This window comes from Poecilia reticulata, chromosome 3 (assembly GCF_904066995.2).
Source record: "Poecilia reticulata chromosome 3, P_reticulata-male-v2, whole genome shotgun sequence".
Lineage (NCBI taxonomy): Eukaryota > Metazoa > Chordata > Actinopteri > Cyprinodontiformes > Poeciliidae > Poecilia > Poecilia reticulata.
In genome coordinates this window covers 21045128-21065082 of record NC_088832.1, presented here as the reverse complement: position 1 = coordinate 21065082, position 19955 = coordinate 21045128, and the positions used below count along the sequence as shown (strand labels likewise).

At 38.3% G+C, this 19955-nt stretch overlaps 3 protein-coding genes across 8 annotated transcripts in view; 2 read left to right on the top strand and 1 right to left on the bottom strand.

Moving 5' to 3' along the window:
• Window positions 1-10572, top strand: part of LOC103462873 (chromodomain Y like 2) — a 34767-nt gene extending 24195 nt beyond the window's left edge. The window contains exons 3-7 of the mRNA XM_008405901.3: window positions 225-442; window positions 7048-7220; window positions 7301-7511; window positions 7620-7763; window positions 7856-10572. Coding sequence (XP_008404123.1) covers window positions 225-442; window positions 7048-7220; window positions 7301-7511; window positions 7620-7763; window positions 7856-8014 — 905 coding nt within the window. The 3' untranslated portion in view covers window positions 8015-10572. The remainder of the gene's footprint in view (window positions 1-224; window positions 443-7047; window positions 7221-7300; window positions 7512-7619; window positions 7764-7855) is intronic.
• Window positions 10573-12910: 2338 nt separating this feature from the next.
• Window positions 12911-15706, bottom strand: cmc2 (C-x(9)-C motif containing 2). 5 transcript variants are annotated; one of them, XM_008405902.3, is made up of 5 exons: window positions 15408-15706; window positions 14064-14124; window positions 13794-13864; window positions 13645-13716; window positions 12911-13530 (listed from the first exon to the last, which is right to left on the bottom strand). In XM_008405902.3, exons 2-5 carry the CDS (start codon window positions 14098-14100, stop codon window positions 13450-13452), a joined length of 261 nt encoding a protein of 86 aa, XP_008404124.2. In that variant the 5' UTR covers window positions 14101-14124; window positions 15408-15706; the 3' UTR covers window positions 12911-13449. The 5 variants fall into 5 exon arrangements, with proteins under 5 accessions (XP_008404124.2, XP_008404125.2, XP_008404127.2 ...); XM_008405903.3 differs by having other exon boundaries at window positions 15569-15706; XM_008405905.3 differs by lacking the exon at window positions 14064-14124 and having other exon boundaries at window positions 13794-13902; window positions 15569-15703.
• A 592-nt stretch (window positions 15707-16298) lies between these two features.
• cenpn (centromere protein N) lies at window positions 16299-19704 on the top strand. 2 transcript variants are annotated; one of them, XM_008405907.3, is made up of 10 exons: window positions 16299-16665; window positions 16825-16870; window positions 17521-17580; window positions 17956-18029; window positions 18115-18288; window positions 18361-18462; window positions 18637-18691; window positions 18795-18904; window positions 19022-19145; window positions 19441-19704. In XM_008405907.3, the coding sequence occupies exons 1-10, from the start codon at window positions 16495-16497 to the stop codon at window positions 19533-19535; spliced, it is 1011 nt and encodes a 336-aa protein (XP_008404129.1). In that variant the 5' UTR covers window positions 16299-16494; the 3' UTR covers window positions 19536-19704. The 2 variants fall into 2 exon arrangements, with proteins under 2 accessions (XP_008404129.1, XP_008404130.1); XM_008405908.3 differs by lacking the exon at window positions 17521-17580.
• The last annotated feature ends 251 nt before the right edge of the window (window positions 19705-19955 follow it).

Here is a 19955-nt window from a genome sequence, read left to right as displayed (position 1 = left end):
TTTATTTTTTTATTTTTTATTTTTTGTTACAACAAAAATTATTCTGTGAACTGCTTTTTTTTCTCCACTAATTTGAATGTGTTTGACAAAAATCACACGAACAGAGCTGACGTCACACTGAGCTGCAAAAAAGAGCAAATGGAGTTTAATCATAAGTTGTCAAATACAAACTCCCTGAGAAGGAAATACAAATGATCTTTTCTGTCATCCCTCATCCGTGTCAGGCTCCCCTCTCGCCAACGGGAAGATGCATCTGCACAGCTCAGTAAAGAGGAAGTTGGCGGAGGAGAAAGGCTACGTGTTTGACAAGCGGCTCAGGTACAACGTGCGACAGAACGAGAGCAACTGTCGATTCAGAGACATTGTGGTCAGGAAGGAGGAGGGCTTTACGCATGTCCTGCTCTCCAGCCAAACCACAGACAACAATGCTCTAACGCCAGAGGTGAGAGGAAAAACTTTCTTCCTTTTTCATTTGTCTTGTCCCTCTTGGGGGTATTGTTCAGTGTTGTATTGGTCAATAAAGTTCAAGGCAACTTTTAAATGCCTCACATTTAGTACTGGGTTGCATTTAGGAATAATCGCTGCGCTGTGATGTAAGCTTATTTCTGCAGCACCATTCCTACAAAAGGCTGTTCAAGGATAATGCATCAGAGAATTGCAGTAAAAATAAGAAATATGTAGAAAAGCTAATCAGTGCCACATATTACAAAACGGATTTCTATCCATTGATTTTTTTTTCCACATTTCGTCAGATTGCATCCATAAACTTCAGTGTATTTCACTGAAAATTTACTGGGTAGGCCTACACAAAGTAGTGCATTTCTGTGAAATAGCACAAAACTACTTATTTTGCAGATAAAAATCTAAAAAGTGTAGTACAGTTGCATTCCTCCCTCTTTTCTCCGATAGCCCTCCCTAAATCAAACCTAGTCCAGTCAATCACATTCCTGAACAGACACCACCTGTGTGTAGTTAGTATGAATTCAGTTGTTCTCTCCGGACCTCAGATCTTTGCCAGAGAATATTCATGAACAAACCAACATAGAGAATACCAAAGAACACACCAGACAAGTCAGGGATAAAGTTGGAAAGTCATTTAACCTGTTAAAATCCTTAAGACGTGGCCACCCACAAGAAACGAGGCGAGAGCAATAATCAAGAAGCTCATAGTGGCTTTCAAGTAGTTGCAGAGATTCACAGCTGAGGTGGGAGCATCTGCAAATCTAAGCGGTGTGAGTTATTTTTTTGCAAGGCACCGTAACCACTCCAACTGAGGTTTTTAGGTGCCAAATCGAGAAACAGCAGTTTTGTGTGACATCCGCCCAGTGTGATGGTGTCAGCTGCATAAAGCTGCCATTAGCGTACTTCTGGAAAAAATGTCTTCTGCCTCCTGCCAAAGCCAGCTTCGAAAAGTTTGCTATGAGGGCTACAGGCCATTTAATCCAGAGTTCAGCCATCTGTTTTCACAGAGGCAAGATGATACTTGAGCAAGTGAAAAGACTACGCTGGTGATTCAAAGAGGAAAGAAGCTTGCAATTGCCTTTTGAGAGAAGTGCAGACCCTAAAGAAGATTTCCAGTGTTTCAACTGATCTGTTCAATGCTGCGCATACATTCAAGTATTTCCAAGAGGACCACTCTGATTACAAAGATATATATGTTTAGTTTTTTTTGCAAATTTCCTTAGTGCAGGAGCATCTTTAAAAGCAACAAAATTTTTTTTTTGGCAAAGACTGAATGCATTGCAACCACTGGTAGCGGGGTCTCCCTATTTTTAGAAGCATTTCTGATTAGGTCTGGTGTACCAGCTGTGTTCTCCCTACAGGCATAAAAGATGCAAAATCTGCACCAAGCTGCGTTTGCCTGTATTTTCATAGTCTCCTCGATCACCTGCTGACGCTACGTCAGTTAAACTCCCTTCACAAAATCAACCTGGAGCGACAGTTTGAACAGTACAACCTGCCTCCAGAGGTTTCTCCCTGACTTGATCTGGTGTCAAATAAAGAAATGACTCTCTGAACACTGAGGATAAATTCTCTCAATGAAACAGCATTCAGTTCTACAAACTGAATTGTTAGTGGCGGTGAAAGTAAAAAAATATATAAAAAAATGGATGAGTGGCAATTCAGGATATCAGGTAACGGCTTTCCTCTCAGCTGCTGCACACGTTGTAAACTGGCTGCCTGCAGGATTCCACCAATATGAGATTGGATGCTTATTTCCACAATCAGTCGGCAACAAGCTGCTGCCTTTCCTGTGGATTGATTAGGTTACGTGTTTTCTAGCCACATGCCAGCAACTCTTAAGTTGTCGTGGGGTTTTTGATTTTGGGAAATGTTTTACGGCAAAAGTTTACACATACAAGTTAGTCTATTCTTGAGCCTTTATCTCTTTCTTTTCATTTTCAGCATTGCTTTAATACGCTATTCTAGAGCTCAGGGTTGGGCAGATGATGATGCGGTGGATCACAGTCATCCACCTCAGCCTGATAACTCTGAGCAAACGGGTTTTTCTGCTGCTCACATGTTACTCTGAGCCTTCACACAGGACTGTTCTCGCTTTGATGCAGCGTTGTGGGCAAGGCGGCCTGTACCTCACAGGCACTCAAGTGGCCTAAGCGAGGCTGTGTTTATGTGTGTGTGTGTGTGTGTGTGTGCGTGTGCGTGTGTGTGTGCGTGTGTGTGTGTGTGTGTGTGTGTGTGTACTTTTATGTGTGACAGTAAGCCCATAAGATGTGGGCTTATCAAACAGCTCTGATATGTCCTTTTGTGCTTCTCGCTCTTTGAAGCTGCAGAGACAAGACAATCTCTGGATGTGCTTGCTGAATGGGTTCACTTTAGAAAATCTGGAAATTTATCCCGGTACATTTTTCCCAAGCGCTGCTTTAGAGGAAGAAAAATCTTTCCGAGGCCTTAAGTCGAGCACTTTTTCCTGTTACAGAAGCTAATACGTCATAGCATTCCTATTTTCTGTGCTGCTGCAGAAATCATTGCTTTTAAAATCATTTCTTGTGAGGTTTTAAGGTGGTTTGACTATTACTTGCAGGATAGATATGTTACTGTGCTTGTTGGCAAGTCTGTGGTCCTCAATGAAAATGATCTTTGGAGTACACCAGGGATCCACTCTTAGAATCCTCCTGTTTTCTTTGAACATATTGTCATAGCATTCATTTTCCCTCTTATGCATCTGCATATCTATTTATTCCCTTCTAAACTCAATTTTACATACAATATCAACTGCTGGATGGGACTGAAGTCTTAGCTGTAAAGTCGGACCTATTCTTTTAATTTATTTTTTTCCAATAATCACTTTATCATGTCAGTTGAGTTTTAAAAAATGTAAATGCAGCTTTTGAGTGTCACGAAGGTCAGTTAAAGTTAATCAAATAATGTACTGTGTCTTGAGATAGTGATTCATGCAAAATTTAGACTGTTGTGACTCAGTGTATCTTTATCTGAGCCAAGAAAGCTTACACTCACTACAAATGGCTCCAAAGGCTGCAGCCAGACTTCTTTCCAAAACCTTTAAAAAGAGACCACATTGCTAGAGGACCATCAATAACTACTCTGGGACCTCCTTTGAAGAGTATCTCAAATCTCCAAACCTGTCTCCCACCTGGCTAAAAAGGTCAGCTCAGCCAAAACTCTCCAGGCCACACCACACATTCAGCTGAGGTTGAGGTTTTTCGGTCAGGGAATTGATTTTCCTGAGTCTCCGATATGCAAACACATGTTTATCTTCAAAATGTATTTTAAAAATGTAGTTTATATGCAGGTATCCCATGCCTTATATACAGTAAGCTATGTTTTGCATGTGTTCTAAGAATTTTTGTTTTTCTGATATTTCATTTTGATTGCAAGTTTAATTTGCTGCTTTCGCTTGTTTGTCCTCTTAATTATTTTTAAATCTTGCATAGCACTTTGCGACTTCTGTTTGGAAAGGTGCAACATGAGTACTTTATTAGTAGTAATTGTAATTTTGTTTTTCTTGTAAACTAATATTTTAAGACGACCTCAAAGCGATAGATCTGGTAGTCTTTTCTACACAATATGCACCAATTTTACAAGATGTTTTGAAAGCCAGTTCACCTGTGTCTATTCAATAAAACATACCCTGTCCCTGGCCACATACACACACAGAGCAAAACTCAAAGCTGCTGCAGCACCATTAGGGGTAAATGCTTGGTTAGAGTCTTTTATGAAAGTCCTTCAGGCAGTGGAAGTATTTCCAATCTTTGATATTTCATCTATTCACTTTGAAAAGCTCTTCAGTTGCTTTGGCAATGGTTGCTGGCAATTTGGCTGCTTGCTGCGTTCCCCATTGCCATCTTAAATGCTCACCAAGGAGGTGGGGGGCGACGGGAGATTCTGAAACCTAATAGATACTTCCTGGTTATTATTATCGCTTTTTTTGTAAGTGTAGCAATCTTTCCTGTTTTGTTGTTATTGTTGTTGTTTTACCCTTCCTAATGTCAGGTCGGAGTCATAAGCATCCCCTCATGATCAGTTATTTTGAAAGTAAAGAGAGTGAATACAAAAGACTTTCCTTTACTGACGGCGATGAAATGCAAAGTCTAAAGCAGCGGAGACGATTGTTTGGGACGTACATATCCCTGAGTTTTCACTTCCAGGAAGCTGTTGTTCGTAGTTTCTGAATCGGTGCCATATTTGTTTGTTTCCAAACACCCTCAAGATGTCTCCTGGCTGCACTTGAATGTCACTTCGACAGCCCTCTTCCGTCTTTCACACAGAGCTGATCCAGCATCTGTTCGTCTTTGCTTCGTGTTTGTGAGCTGGGTTTTAATTTGTCTCGCTAAAATGCCATCATTTGTTATGGAACAGAGAAAAGCAGCTGTTTTTTTCCATCACTACCAGCAGGCATTACGTCAAATCAGATTAATTTCCTGTACACTCGTGCTACTGCTGAACATAAAGCCTCTTCTGTAACCTGAGTTGTTTTACAAACCATCAATCTGCATTCATCATACTCTCGATGTGTTTGTCAAGAGGGACAGGTCTTTACTTTGTCTGTGAAAAGGCTTACATCCCTGCAACATAGAGAAAATATAAGCTCAGACTGAGGTCACGATCAATTGGACAGGACAGATTATACGCTTGATGAGACATGGAGAATTAAGTTCAATTTGAGGTTGGATATTTAATATAGGTCAAGGGTGATAATCTGATTAAAACGCGTTATCAGGATGCCGATTGACTTTAGATGGTGAAGTGGGTGGGGGAGGCAGTTTCTAGGAAACCAATGTCAGCCCACTCTGGTCTTGACTGCATGAGACAAAGGCCAAAACATCCAAGTTGATACAAACACTTCTATTCTCACTTTAAATGATTTCTGGTGCTTCATTTTAGCGTTTGTGAACTGCAAATTTGTTGTATAAAAATCTTTTTTTTTTTTTATTATCTGAATATGTGTTCGTGTTAAGTAGGGATGTAGTTTGTTTAAGCTACAGTACAAAACGAATGACTTGCGATGTTGACATGGTAAAGTCGGCAGCTGTTAGCAGCGAGGCTGTCAAACAAATGAGATGCTGAACAACTTGGCATGTAAATATTTTACTCACACTCCATCCTGGGAGAATATTCAGAGCTAAAAGTAAAGTCTTTTTCAGTCTGAGATTTTTTATTTTTTTTTAACAGAAAAAAAAATGCAAAACATCACTCAACTGTTGAGATGAAGGGAAATGTGGCTCAACTGTAAATGAAAGATATATACTGGAAGATCCCAGCAGAAACTCCATTCAGATTCTAATATGCAGCCCAAATCACATAAACGTCTACACAGTGTCTTACAAAAGTATTCATGCCTCTTGAATTTTGTCGACCACAAACAAATACATCCGAACACAGCACCTTTTGAAGTTTTGCGTACAAAAAATAAAGAGTAGTACTTAGTCTCCACCTTTATTTCACTTCTTATTTCCAGTTCCTCTTTGCAGAATAGCTCAAACGTAGTCAGATTGGATGAAGATCATTGATACACATCGATTTTAAAGTCACTACAGATTTGCAATTGAATTTAGGTCACTTTGACTGGGTCATTCACCTGACACATCAATGCTTTGTTTCCTGAGCCCTTCCAAAGGCAATGGGTTGCACTGGATTTTTATATAAAGGCGTCGGAGTAAGTGGGGCTGAAATCAAATGCATACTTTTCAGTACAAAAATGTAAACCGTGTAAAATAATAATTTCACTTCCAAATGACGTACGACATCATTTTGGTTTATCAGATCAAATGCTTATGAATTGCACTTGAGTTTGTTGTTGGGTGACACAATGGAAAAAGCTCCGTTTGTGTCGATGCTTTTGAATGGGAGTGTAAAGGCTTTCAGGTCGCCCACAGATTTAAATCAAGAAATGTATTACTTCATCTTTATGTTGCTACAGAGAGCTGACGTGTCGTGACGACTGAGATGAAGTAATGTAAACCGGTGAGGAATATTTTCCTACTTGCAGCAGAGCTGTGGAACATCAACAGGTCGACTGTCGTAGCTTTTATTGGACCTGTGGCAAATCCTTAGCTTCAGTGTCTGCTCCCTGGCTCCACGCAGGTAGACCATTTCCAGGACCAGACAACTTTGTCCTGACAGTCTTTTGGGAGTCCTTTGTCAAATTGTCTGTAACACAGTCTTATGTTCCAATTTAAGATTTTCTTTTCTTTTTTATCCTTTTGTTATATTTTCTAAAAGGAGCAAAATTTGTAAAATCTTCTAGCTCACATCTCATTTAAAGTTATTATTTACTTTAAATAAACAAAGACGAATTAATTCACTTCATTTTCGCACCAAACATTTCCTGCCCTTTAAATTTGAATTCTACTACATTTGTTGTCCTCATTTAAATAAGCCAACACACGATGGGATCAGCCTGCTATCGGCTTGTAAAGACCATTGTCTGCCAATATTGCAAACATTTGTCACTTGTCTGTTTGTTTACACCTCTACAAAAGTTTCTGCCACTTCACGTTGCTCCCTACTTGAACAAATTATACTACTGCCTGACAAAGTTTGACATCTTTCCACCTGTCTCAACAGATCATGAAGGAAGTCTGTCGAGCTTTGGGGAATGCTGCTGCTGATGACAGTAAGCTGTTACTCCTCAGCTCTGTGGGGACGGTTTTCTGCAGCGGCCTGGAGCCCTCCTACCTCATAGGGCGTCTGTCCACCGACCGCAGAAAAGAGAGCAGCCGAATCGCAGAAGCTGTACGGTAAGACAGAACCTCAGTCTTTTCATGATACGCACTAGTTGTGGACAGAATCCGCACTCATCTCTCCGGTACCCCTTCAGGGACTTCGTGTTGGCGTTTATCCACTTCAAGAAGCCGATTGTTGTGGCAATAAACGGGCCAGCTTTGGGTTTGGGGGCATCCATCCTGCCTCTGTGTGACGTAGTGTGGGCTAGCGAGAGAGCGTGGTTCCAAACGCCATGCGCGGCCCTCCACCTCACCCCCTCTGGATGCTCCTCTTACACCTTCCCTCAGATTCTGGGCGTAGCTTTGGTGGGTCTTCAGTCTATTTTTTATCTAAATAAACCACATGAATAGCTCATTTTGATAAATGTAAGGATTGCATGACGCGCTGAAAAAACACCCCTCCTCTAACTGCAGGCCAATGAGATGCTGTTTTGTGGAAGGAAACTCACAGCACAAGAAGCATGTAGTCGAGGTCTGGTGTCACAGGTTTTCTGGCCAACCACATTTAACCAAGAGGTGATGCTGCGCGTTAAGGAAATGGCATCGTGCAATGCTTTGGTAAGGCTTAAACTTAAAAAAGAAACTTGTAAGCCTAACCTATTTGCGATGCATAACCCTAATTAGCATTGCTCTTCTTTTTGTTCCCAAAGGTTTTAGAAGAGTCTAAATGCTTGGTGAGAAGCATCCTCATCTCCGTGCTAGAAGAAGTGAACGAGAAAGAGTGTCAGATGCTGAAGCAGCTGTGGTGTTCAACCAAAGGGCTGGAGGCGCTCTTCAGCTACGTGCACAATAAGACCAGCGAAAAGTGACCATGCGGAGTCTGAAGGACGAATCCGGGTCTGAGACTGCCCGAGCAGGGATGATCGAGAAGAGGATTTCCAACGCTACCGAGGGTCTTTGGTTCACTCCATCAGAGAAGAGTTTCTGGACTTTTGTCTACTTGTCTCTCTAAAGAACAAAATAAATCCCATCATCATCATTTTTTGTACCAGGGCTTCTTTTTGGACCCACTGTGTAATAACGTCCATGTGCTTTATGTAGCAGTAGGGGCCGGGTGAACATCACAGAGGGACTGTCGCCGAGTAATCTCACTGCAGATGATAGATAAATCATATATTATTAATATATTCATATATTTATTTCAGATGTATAAATTAGCTGTTTTCTGTATTTGAGCTGCATTTTTGGGGGATTTATTATGCTCACCTATGTCTTGAGTTGAAGGGTAAACCAAAGTCTGGTTAAGCAGTCTGTTTGGTTTTTGACATGCACTTTCACATTCACTCCCATGTATGAAATCTAAAAAAAAAAAAACCTACTGCTGCTAGTAAATCAGTCTGAGGGATTGTTCAAGAGTAGAGGTCAAGAAGCACCACAATTTAATAAAAATGATTAAAAGATGCCTAAATTACCTAAATGTGGATCTCAACAAATAGACCATGATGATTCATACCTCTCAGAAATTTTGAGTTAGTTTTTTTTTTTTCATTCAACCAGGCAAATGGGAAGGATGCATTTATTTATTTATTTATTTTAGCAAAAAAACAGCACAGTCCAGTTTTACTTACACCATTTTCAAACACAAAATATTATTTGGTATTGCAGCAATTAAATCCTTTTTTTTAACTGCTGACCAGCAGTTAGTTTTTTATATATATATATATATATATATATATATATATATATATATGTTTTCACTGGTATTTTAACATGTTTTTCTTGTGATGAGCTCTAAAGTTGGAAAGCCTCCATCCCATCTGTGCCCTTCTCCTTAGCGCCCTCCACCGACTTTCTCAAAGACTACTTCCAATCAGAAGAAACTTGTTGGTAAAATGAAAACATTACTTGAAATTTAATTCTGCCTCGGGTATAAATTATTCTGAGTTAAGTTGTGCAAAGTAATCTTTAGTCAACATGTGTCTTCTTTCTTCTTTTCTCTTCAGATTGTGTAATCCTGAGATCTATAAATTCTAATTGTTTGAAATGACATCTACCAAACTTAACCAACTTTTCTGAATCTGAAAAAGTAACGATAAATAACACTAATTTGTCCAATTCCCTCATAGCTGCACTAACAGTATCTTACTCCTATAAATTATTTGTGGTGTTGGAACTATCAGTTAAGAAAAATAGTGCTGGTTATTGGGGAGATGTGAAAGGTTTTTAATTGCTTGACACTCAATAACTAAAGTATTTTTTAGGATGAATAAAAATGTAAAAAAAAAAGAAAAGAAAAAAAAATAATAAAAAAAAATAGCTTTGTCTTAGGATGTCAGTAAAAAAATGTCAAAATTCAACATTTGTCACTTGAGTCAGCCTGGTCCTGATCTGCATGTAACAATGGAGGATTTCTTTGAATCTGATATTTTGCAAAATGTATTATATTAAGGGATCTATTTTGCTTTACCAAAGTGTATGTAGGTCTGTGTAAGTCGTTTAGTAAGAGATGTCAATAATTTTACAGTGAAGAGGTATTTGCATGTAATATATCGTATTGTACGTACTTCAGGTATGTTTTTGTAGCATTGTAATTATTTTTGTATTTATTTTAGATAACAATAATTAAGGTGGTGAGGTGTCATGTGGCTTCCCTTTGCTTTCAGCAGCACTGCGGCACTTTTCATGCGTCTTGGCCTAATTTATATGCCCCAGAGGTTAAACCCTCGGATAAATTCAGAGTAAAAACTGATTTAAAAAAAGCTTTTGTGTTGATTACTTTTATTGTAATTGATCAGATGAAAGTTTATTTCTCATCTTTTGTGTTTTGCTGAGACCTATGGAGGAGAGCAGCTTGAGAAAATGAGATTTGTTGGATTTTATACATAAAACTGTGTTATTTAATGACATAAAACTGGTTTTGCTGTTTTGGTTATGGATTGATAGGAATTATGCAAGATTTCATAGTTTTTTTGTTGCTGTTTTAGTTTGGTTTTTTTTTTTTTTTTACCAAATGACAAAAGCTGAGTTTAAATTCTTAAAGCGAAGAACAAGGACATTTTCCCAGAATTTGTTTTAACAAGTAATCCCTGGGGGTTTGTAATAACTATATCTGACTGTAAGTACAAGATGACAGACTATGATAAAGATAACAGCTCTGAGATTAAGCAAGCAGGACCCTCATGCTGTGACTACTGTGTCAGTGAATGCAAAATCACTACATTCTGGTGACTTTCTGGCATATTGATTCTCTGAAATGAGGGTTTATCTATTTATTTCTTTATTTATTTTGTTTTATGAACGTATCCAAACTTGTCCACGTTTTTAACAGGACTTCAGATCTAAATGTTCATGTTTAAACGGCTTGATAATTGAAGACAATCGGTTGTTACTTTTGCCCCATCGCTGATCATAAATGACCATATTTCCACCAAGTCTCTGAGTTGTGTTTATTATTCTTAATCATGTGTGTTTGGGTGTGTTTCATTCACATTTTTTCCCCTTTGTTTGTTTAAAAGCACACCTTGCAGACTATTTCATATGTTTTGGTATGGAAGAGGATTGGGGCCACTGAAAAAAATAAATAAATCTGACTTTATTCTCAGAATTCTGAGAAAAAAGTCAGAATTCTGACTTTAATCTCAAAAATAGTCATTCTGATTTTAATCTCAGAATTCTGACAAAAGTTTTATTAAGTCTCAGAATTATTTTATTCTCAGAATTTGTTTCTCAAAAAAAGCAGAAAAAATTCTGACTTTTTTTCTCAGAATTCTGCTATTAAAGTCAGTTTTTTTTTTCCCAGTGGCCCTAATCCTCTTCCGTAGTTTTGGTGCTAAAATGCAGAATCAATATATTTACAGATCCACCCAGCAGTTTTTGTTGCATGTTTTGTTTTGCATTTTTATTGGTGCATTGCTGCCATCTTCTGCTATGGATAGTGTGCTAGACAAAATTCAACCCTTCTTTTTTTGTGCTCACCAAAGGTTTCCTTTAGCTTTCCTACTCCTTACTACAGTGTGTTGGATTGCTTCACATAAACTTGTGTGTCATTTTGTGACAGGTTTTAGTTTTTTAGTTCCCCAGGTCAACCTGGAGGTACAGTCTTTCCAGGAGAGCAGCGCCAGCCCCGAGGCCCTCTCTCCCTGAGGGACCAATCAGAAGCACCACTTTGGCTGATGTTGGGAAGGTTTCCAAACCAGATGCCTGAAATACCTACCCCGCCTTTAAGGTAGTCTTGTCCTTGCAGTCAATCTCCATATTTCATGAGTAGATGAGATATGGAGATATGATTATTTTTGGCCATATCTCTCTTGACAACATCAAACCTGTACTGCACGGTGTCCAGAATGTGGTCCGTGGGTCATTTAGTGAAACAAATGCGGCCCTTGCAGCACAATTCGTTTATGTACATTTAAAAGAAAAATAATTGATGCTTAAATTTTCACTAATAAAATCTCAAAATTGGAAATGTGGGTTAATTCACCAAATGTTTCTCTCTTATTGCCAGGGTCATTTTTAATCTTGCAACAAATATGACCACAAATGTAGTTTTACTCAAAAAGCAGATTTGGATCTTTGATGAAACTTGGCTAAGTACTTTAAGCATTTTCAAATAAATGCTTTCTTTTTTCGTCAACTAAATCTGTGGCAAATGCTTCAGATGGAAAAGCCAAGAGAAAAAAAATGGACAAAACATATCTACTGCACATGTTTCTCCAATGTATCATTCTCTCTACTTTACATTTATTCACAAAACTGCAAACATTTCAGCTAACCCTGCCGAAGCCAACAACTCACTCCCAACATAGACGGAGCAACCTGCTCTTTTCTCACTGCAGACCATTCCCGACTTGAATAATCCAGAGATCTGAAGCTACGAGCTCAAAGGCTTTTCCAAGAGGCTTTGTTCGAGGGAAGAGGCCAGAACAAGGATAATTGGACTATACTTATGATGGATCCTATAAAGGGAACCAGTTACTCAACCTTGCAGGTAGGTCTTGAGTAAAGTCCTGTGGGTTCTAACTAGGCAAAGTCCAAGCAAGCCGTGTGGGAATCCCACCGCGGACGGGTTTAGTTTGATGTCATTTGGTCTGTGGTCTGATCCCCGACTGCCAAATTGAACGTGGCGTAACCTTTAATCTGTTTGGATTTTGAGAAAATTCTACTGTTCTCATCTCGGACACACATTTTTAACATGGCACGGGGTTTGATTTTTTGTGAAATGACAAATACACTACATAATACTATTCCTACCCATTTTATCAAGTTTAGTCAATGTCAGACCTGACATTTATCAGTGCCATCACAGGACTGTCTCCCAGTTGTGGGAGGAAGAGGTGAAAATGTCAAAACCATTACCTGTGAAAATGGTTTTTATTTCTTAAATCTTGCTGACTCAAACATCATCAGCTAAATATATTTCACACGCTCAACAAAATGTAAACGGTAGTGTAAAAAGATTGGGAATAGTTTTACAAAAAAGGGTTGCCATGTGTTTTAAAATGCCTACAAAATGTTTAATTACATGGATGCAAAAGCCTAATGTGTCAATGATCTAAAGATCTGCAAGAATCAAATAGGTTTTGCTGAAAAGCATCTCAATTGAAATTTTCAGACATATATCAGGCTCTAAAGGGTTAATTAATCTTACTCATACGGGAGAACGTCACAATACTGTTTTTCCACTAAAATAGCTGGAACCATGTAATATAAATATATATGTCAATGGACGGGACAAATGTGTTATTGACTGAATTAGTTAATGCAAATTTGAGTTTTGAAATGGAGAATTTCACATTTTATTTCAAAACAAAAAATCTGGAAACATAAATCCCCATTCAACAAATTTTCATAACAATAACCATCTTTGTCAGCGGGCGCAGAGAGAGACTCCTGAGAGGTGTAGTCAACAAGTACGACGACTGGAACCATCACATTAAAATAAAAGTTAAAAAAATATATATAAAAAAATTCTAAGATCAATTAATTAGAGAAGAAAGAGAAAGACGGTGTTTATCTGAAAAGCTAGACGTTTCTTTCTCCAACTGACCTGCATGTTTTGATATCCTCTCTTAGAGCAGATTCCAATATCTACTCTGTAATTATGGAGGTAGAAGCTCGGCACCAACAAAACAAATGACACAGCTGTGCAACAGATGATGGTGCGATCAGCTGTAAATGATATTATAAAGCCCATTTGAAATGTACAAAGAAACACAACCACCACTGTCCCCCTGTGTTGACAGAAAACCAGTCATGGGAGCCTTGTTCTCATGTTCACTTTTATACCCAAATGTTTGTGGATGTATTAAAACTGCTTGGGTCCTTCCTTTATCCTCTTTCGCATTTCTTCTCCGTGCTTCTTGCTGCGCTCTCGTTTTTCCAATCGCTGTGAAACGAAAGGAATCAAGAGACACAGGAGAAAATTATGAGCAAAATAAAATGAATACCATGGCGCTTTTTACATACCGATTCATAATTAACTAAAAACAAACTGACAGACCTCTTTCTTCAGACAGTGACGCATGGCACGGTCCGCGTCATTACATGTGCCAAAGAACTTCATGACGTTGTGCTGATGGAGACATGAAGAGATTACGTGGTTTAGTTAAGAAACGGGTGGCGAGAAAACAAGGTAGAGAAGCGGCTTACCTCTTTGTGGCACTGTCTCAGGAGGCTTATGAGTTCATTGCACTCATCTGTGTGCAGGTGAGGTGAAAGGTCAGGGTGCATTCTGAGTTAAGGAACCACTGCAGCAACGCTGAAAACAACAAGCAAAGGTGGCGCTAAGAATAAGACAGCACATCTGAAGAGCACCACAAAACCTTCCTAGTTAGTACTCTGGAGAAGCATGGATGGTTCTCCTCACTGTTTCCAGCGTTACATTAACCACAGTACTGCCAGAGGTCATCTAAAGGATACTAATGCCACCCCATCCCTCTCCGTCTTGCTCTGTCATTGTGACTTCCCTGTGGACACTTACCTGCAGAAACATAAGACACAAACATGCAACACTGCGTACAGCAGGGGTGTCAAACTCCAGTCCTGAAGGGCCGCTGTCCTGCAGTTTTTAGATGTGCCACAGGTACAAAACACTTGAATCAAATGGCTTAATTACCTCCTCAGTTCTCCAGAGCCTTGCTAATGACCTAATTATTCTATTCAGGTGTGGTGCAGCAGATGCACTTCTAAAAGTTGCAGGACACCGGCCCTCGAGGACTGGAGTTTGACACCCCTGGCGTACAGCAAGTCATCAAACGGAAGTGAAATGGGAGATATAGCCTCATCCTAGTCAAAATAAACACACGCATATTAAGCGTGACTTTCCTCCGTTTCACGTTTAGCATGCTCGGATGTGACCCTGATGATAACCCAGACCTTCTGGCAACCCTTAACGTTGTTTATTGTAACTCTCTTGTCAGTTCAGCTGCTATCCACATCGTATTCCACCGCCAACAAGTAACAGTGCCGTGATCAGGCAACTCGTACAAAGAAATCAGTACGTGCTGAGCCCCCAGTGAAATAAGGCTCAGCAGGGAAGTGCACCCACACCTCCAAATTGAGCATGGTTGCTGTAAAAATGAATAAAGTGGAAGGGAGGGGAGGGACTTGGGAGGGACGTTGTAATGAGTAATAAGAAGGCAGCAGCAAATTTCTTGTCATCATATTACATTTTTTTTTCTAAAATTCCAATTAGCCGGACAGAATAAAATGATCATGGAAGTGATGGAAGACTGTAGAGTGGGCTTATTTTGGTGTGAAAGAGGGCTGAATATGAAGCCGAATGTCCATCACACATGCATGAGAAAAATGACAGTCACTATGAAGAGGCAGTTTAGGTGTGTTGATTGATGTCAAGATTAATCAAAATAGAAATATCTGACAAACATATTTTTGCGATAAAGTGACATTAAATGGTGGTTACCGTAGATCTAATTACGTCTTAATTCCAAGTATTACTAGAAATGCTTGACTTTTATTGTTGCTTACACAAATACATTATATTTGTCCAGAGGAATAGTTAGTTTTGATCTTTTAACTTCTATTCTGACTAGAAACGCAGTCATTAATCCATTGGAGATTATTATATCCTAAAACCTAGAACATACCGATGAAACATTTTGCCCATCTACATTCATCGTAGAGATTTATAGTAGTAAGGGACCGGAAGAAATGACAAGGGTCTCTAGAAACCGTTTGTTTTAATGCTGTACATCTTGTAAGCTATTTGAAGACACTGAGCACTGTCAGCTGAATAAAACTTACCAGAGGTAAAGCTGTGTCTTCTGAGAACCTTCCCAGCACACTTCGACCTAATGTCAGGTTAACTAATAGCTAGGCCTTAGCTAAAGCAACACGCATGCTTACATTCACGACACAACATATCAACACGCCAGAAACAACAAATCTGTGACTCGATGCAATACCTGGTCTCGTTAAACTATCTATTATCAACGTTAGAGCAGAAACAAGTACAATCTCCTTGAACGACATGGAGCTGTAGGGCATTGGAGATTCTCACAACGCTTTCATAACTTTTGGCACAAACACTGTGGCGGAGCAAACAACGAATCATCGTCGGAGTTTATTTAATTTTGACCAATCGTGTGCGTTTTATCAAGAAAAGGCGGGACTTGTTGGTTCAAAGGTTTGGAGGAAATGCAAGAGAACTATCTACTACTTGTATCCGAGTTTGTTTTTTCATGCTACATGTTTAGATAAAACGCAATATTTAATTTTGCTTTGGCGTTTGAGTTTGTTAACGTTAACGTATTTTTATTTTTAAAACTTTATAAGAAAGTCAACATTACAAAATGAAGTAAACAAAGGACAAATGAACGTAGTCAACAATGAACAATAGGCAAAGGCCAAGTCTTTTAATCATATCAAATTAAACAAAAAGCGGAAATTTATTGTTTACATTAGTTTTTACATTATGGAAAAGTTGCGTGGTCTCGCTGCATTCATAATTCAATAAAAAAAAAATTAGTTTTGAATTACAAAATATAAATTTATCAATATGATTTTTAGACAGTTAAATATGTAAATTAATCTAAATCGGTCTGCCTATTTGGTATAAAAAACAATATTGTTTTTTGTTCAACCTTTTCATTCGCACTGACTTTAGTATAGTAGAAAACGGGGATGTACTACTACTCCAACTCACCAGAGAGCGCTAAAGGACACCTAGAAGGCGTGTTGTTAGTTTCTGATTGGTTGATTCATCCTGCCTGTAGCAGAGGCGGTTTGTTTGGAGTGTTTCAGTAGCTCACAGTTGCTAACACGTCTCTTAAACAGTACAAATACAGTTTTACAGTACGCCGGTTGGGTTTTAATTGTTGCCTAAGGAAATATGGATAATTCGGTGAAACACTTACTGCAGCGACTGATTCGACGGATCCCTGCTTCGATGCTTAAATCCACGCTGGACAAATGGGGGCGTCTTACCGCAGAAAACCGAAAATCCTTAGATTTCACTCAGTCAAAATGGACCATAGCCCAAGAACTAGTCTCCATTTGTGAGGTATGTTCAAGCTTATTGTCTTGAATAAGGTGTATGTGTATTCGTTTATGTTTTAAACACATTGTTGTGCGATTAACAGCACCTATTGTATGTAAATGTGATATTAATTCAAATGAACAATAGATGTTACTGTTTGTAATTGTTAATTTTTCTTAACAGGAAAGTGAACTGACTGTAAAACACATCACAGAACTTGAGATGATATGTAAGTACAGTTCGTAAACTGTGGTTTTGACTTTGCGATACTTTTTCGTGTATTATCTTGCAGAAACCTTTGTAAAAAAAAAAAAAAAGAAAAGCATACAGATTTTATTAATGAAAGAAAAATCAAACATATATATTTTTTTTCAGACACCTCTGCTTCTTCTCCTTTTATGGAAATAGTGTTTAGATGGTGCATAGTATTCATAGGGAACTATAATTTATTCATAGAGCCATTCATACAAGCCTGTTGTATAATTGTACCGATGTTTGAAGGAAGATGTGTGTCTTTTTAAAGTTGTTTTTTCTGGATACAAACTTACTTAGTTCACTTTAATTTTTTTAAACTCACTTTAGTTATAATAGGACACTTTTTGCTCATTAAAGCTAATTTTAGATTAGACTAGTGATGAGCTGTTCAAGATCGGGAAGATGCTTTTATTTGACAAAAGAAAGTGAAGCAAAGCGAAGCTCAAAAATCCTGTCGTCATAATCAGCACTTCGGTACTGTTGTGTAGAAACATTATTTACATAAAGTCAAAGAAACATAACTTTTGGCAGTCTGAACAGTCTTATCCATCTTCATTGCTGTTAGTTATTTAATTAATGGACTACAGTAAAACTTAATATTTAACTTTGGTTTCATTGTCTTAGATATCACTGAGAATCCAAACCAGGGAATGTGGCACACCTTCCAGCTTGTGGATCCTGAGGGTAGGTCAGAACATGATTATCCACCTTATAACTTTCAAATATTAAAACCTGAGTTTGCTTTTATTTATATAAAAAAGTGGAACTGACATTTCAATTATTAATCTGCTAAAATCTAGGCCATAATGTGCACCAGTATAAATATAATTTCAATATCACATATTTTGTATTTTTGCATTATGTTTATCCATAGTAAAGAAATATCAGTTTGGGCATGTTTTGTAAAATATAGCTCACCTCTTTAAAGATGAGGAGACATTACAGTGTGACCATCAATTTGGAATTTTACTGCTGAAATGATTGTTGTTCATATTTTCACATCCTTTAAATGAGATTTAACCGCTTTCTGTTTGTTTGTTGTTTTTTTTTTGTTCACAGACGACGCTCACTCTGTGGAGCTAATGCAGTTTAAGGAACAATTCAAATCCCATCTCAGTGAGCTCAAAAGAAATGTGAGCCTAAAAAAACGCTTTTGCGGTGGCATTTGTCTTTAACCTTCTATTTGAAATATCAATGTCTTTTTGATTTTGATCAAAGGTGTCGGTCAAAATTAAGAAGCACACAGACGAAGCTGTTTGGATCCGAGTTGCCTGGGGAGACGGCTTGTCTCGGCCCAACCACCTGAAAGCAACATATGTTGTTCATTATCTCCAGACCCCTTATGTTTTTGTTAATGCTTTGTCTTCAAAGCATAAGCCTCTGCTCTTGCAGGTGAGGCGAAAAGCAATTTTTGTGTGTGTATTTTAAGTACTTTCCATCTTCTAAAAGTTATTTTTGCTGCAGGCCTTGACTTTGTCCACGAAACATCAACAAATTAAGGCTGCTAACCTGAGTGGACAGAAGCTGACCGCTCTCAGGGACCTGCTGATGAGGCAGTACCAACAAGTAAGCCAGCTTCCTCTGATGAGGTAGCAAAACACTCCAGTAGTTTAAGTTTAATGTTATTTATTTTATTTTTTTTGCCGGTATCTTATTTTAAAGGGTTAAAAGAGTCGTTTTTACCACAAATTGACGATTCTGTTAGAGAATCATCTCATTTAACTTTTTCTCTTTCTTTAGGTGTTTCCAACAAAGTATCCCAGCCCTCTTCCAGAGAGTGACCAAAGCATTTCAAGTATGTTGAGTGGGATTATCTCCAGGCAATTTATTTATGTTGGATGTCTTGCTTTCTTTAACATTGCAATTTTGCCGTTGCGTGCTTGGTTGTGTACATTTAGAGCTGCGCATTGAAAAAGTGCAAGCCGAGGCATCAGCAAACAGACATCGAATGGCGGGAGAGACCTTCGGCGACGGGACGTTGCCTGCACTACAGTCTGCAGTCTTTCAGGTAAAATGCACAATAATTGAATATAGTTCATGGTTTGACACAGAAATGTAGTCTTGCTTTTATTTGATTTTTTTTCTGTTTTCTTTTTTTTTTTGTTGTTGTTTTTTTTTCTTTTAGCTGGAAACAAAATTCAAAGACCCCACTAATGAAGCCATGACACAACGGGATGAGCCATTCATATGTAGTGTTAAATTTTCAAGTTCCAACCTCCTTGAATCACTCAGACATTGTGCTGCATCAGGTACTAGCCGTGTATTGGTCACAGCCATAAAGAAAATGATACATTTAATATATTTTGTGAAAACTTTTCTCAGCAAATGCAGTTCTCTAAATATGTCCACAAGAGGGCACACACTTATTGTAGAAACCACCAGGCTTGTTTGACTCTAACTGAATGAGCCGCATCTTGCGTTGATGAACTTAACAGATTTTTAGAAACAGGAAGACTTTATTTTTATTTTAAACGAAAACAAGTTGAGTTTTGCAGTTTTCTAGTGTCAGCCTAACTCGCTCTTGTGTTTTCTTCCACTTTGCAGGAATTGCCTCAACCCCCGTCACACCCTTGTTGTCGTCTATTCCTCTAAAAGGAAGGAATTATTTTGTCATTACCGACAATGTTCCTACTGCTTAATCATAACTGTGCCAGACACAGCCCTGATTTTAAATTGGCCCCTACTGGAATGACTCACAACTTTTCCCACACTTTCAGGTAACTTATTGTCCATAGACAATTTACTTTAAATCAGACCATTTTAATAAGTTTCTCTTTTTAAAAATAAAATCTTTCACTTTTTTATGCACCTTATGTCATGTAAATCGGGATTTTTAAAGCTGGTGTTTTTTTTTTTACTTTATGTTGTCAGGGGTTAGGACTGTACAATTAATTGTTGCGATACTCTTAGTTAAGTTCTTGAAGATAATCTTTTTAGTACACCCTGCATAATGCATACATATTGTATAGTAAAAGTCTTTATGGTCTCCTTTTTTAATCGAAACATTAGTTGTGCAGTTTTGGAAACAAGTTGTCTATTAAAATTGATTTCTTTTGCAA

Bases quoted from the DNA above. Each gene is read 5' to 3' on its own strand.
- cenpn (XM_008405907.3), top strand. From the start codon at position 16,495: ATGGATAATTCGGTGAAACACTTACTGCAGCGACTGATTCGACGGATC. The intron at 16,871-17,520 runs GTAAGTACAGTT...TCATTGTCTTAG, and splicing joins CACAGAACTTGAGATGATAT to ATATCACTGAGAATCCAAAC. The intron at 18,289-18,360 runs GTGAGGCGAAAA...TTTTTGCTGCAG, and splicing joins ATAAGCCTCTGCTCTTGCAG to GCCTTGACTTTGTCCACGAA.
- cmc2 (XM_008405902.3), bottom strand. From the start codon at position 14,100: ATGACAGAGCAAGACGGAGAGGGATGGGGTGGCATTA. The intron at 13,865-14,063 runs GTATCCTTTAGA...GAATGCACCCTG, and splicing joins AGAGGGATGGGGTGGCATTA to ACCTTTCACCTCACCTGCAC. The intron at 13,531-13,644 runs GTCTGTCAGTTT...TTCGTTTCACAG, and splicing joins GTCACTGTCTGAAGAAAGAG to CGATTGGAAAAACGAGAGCG.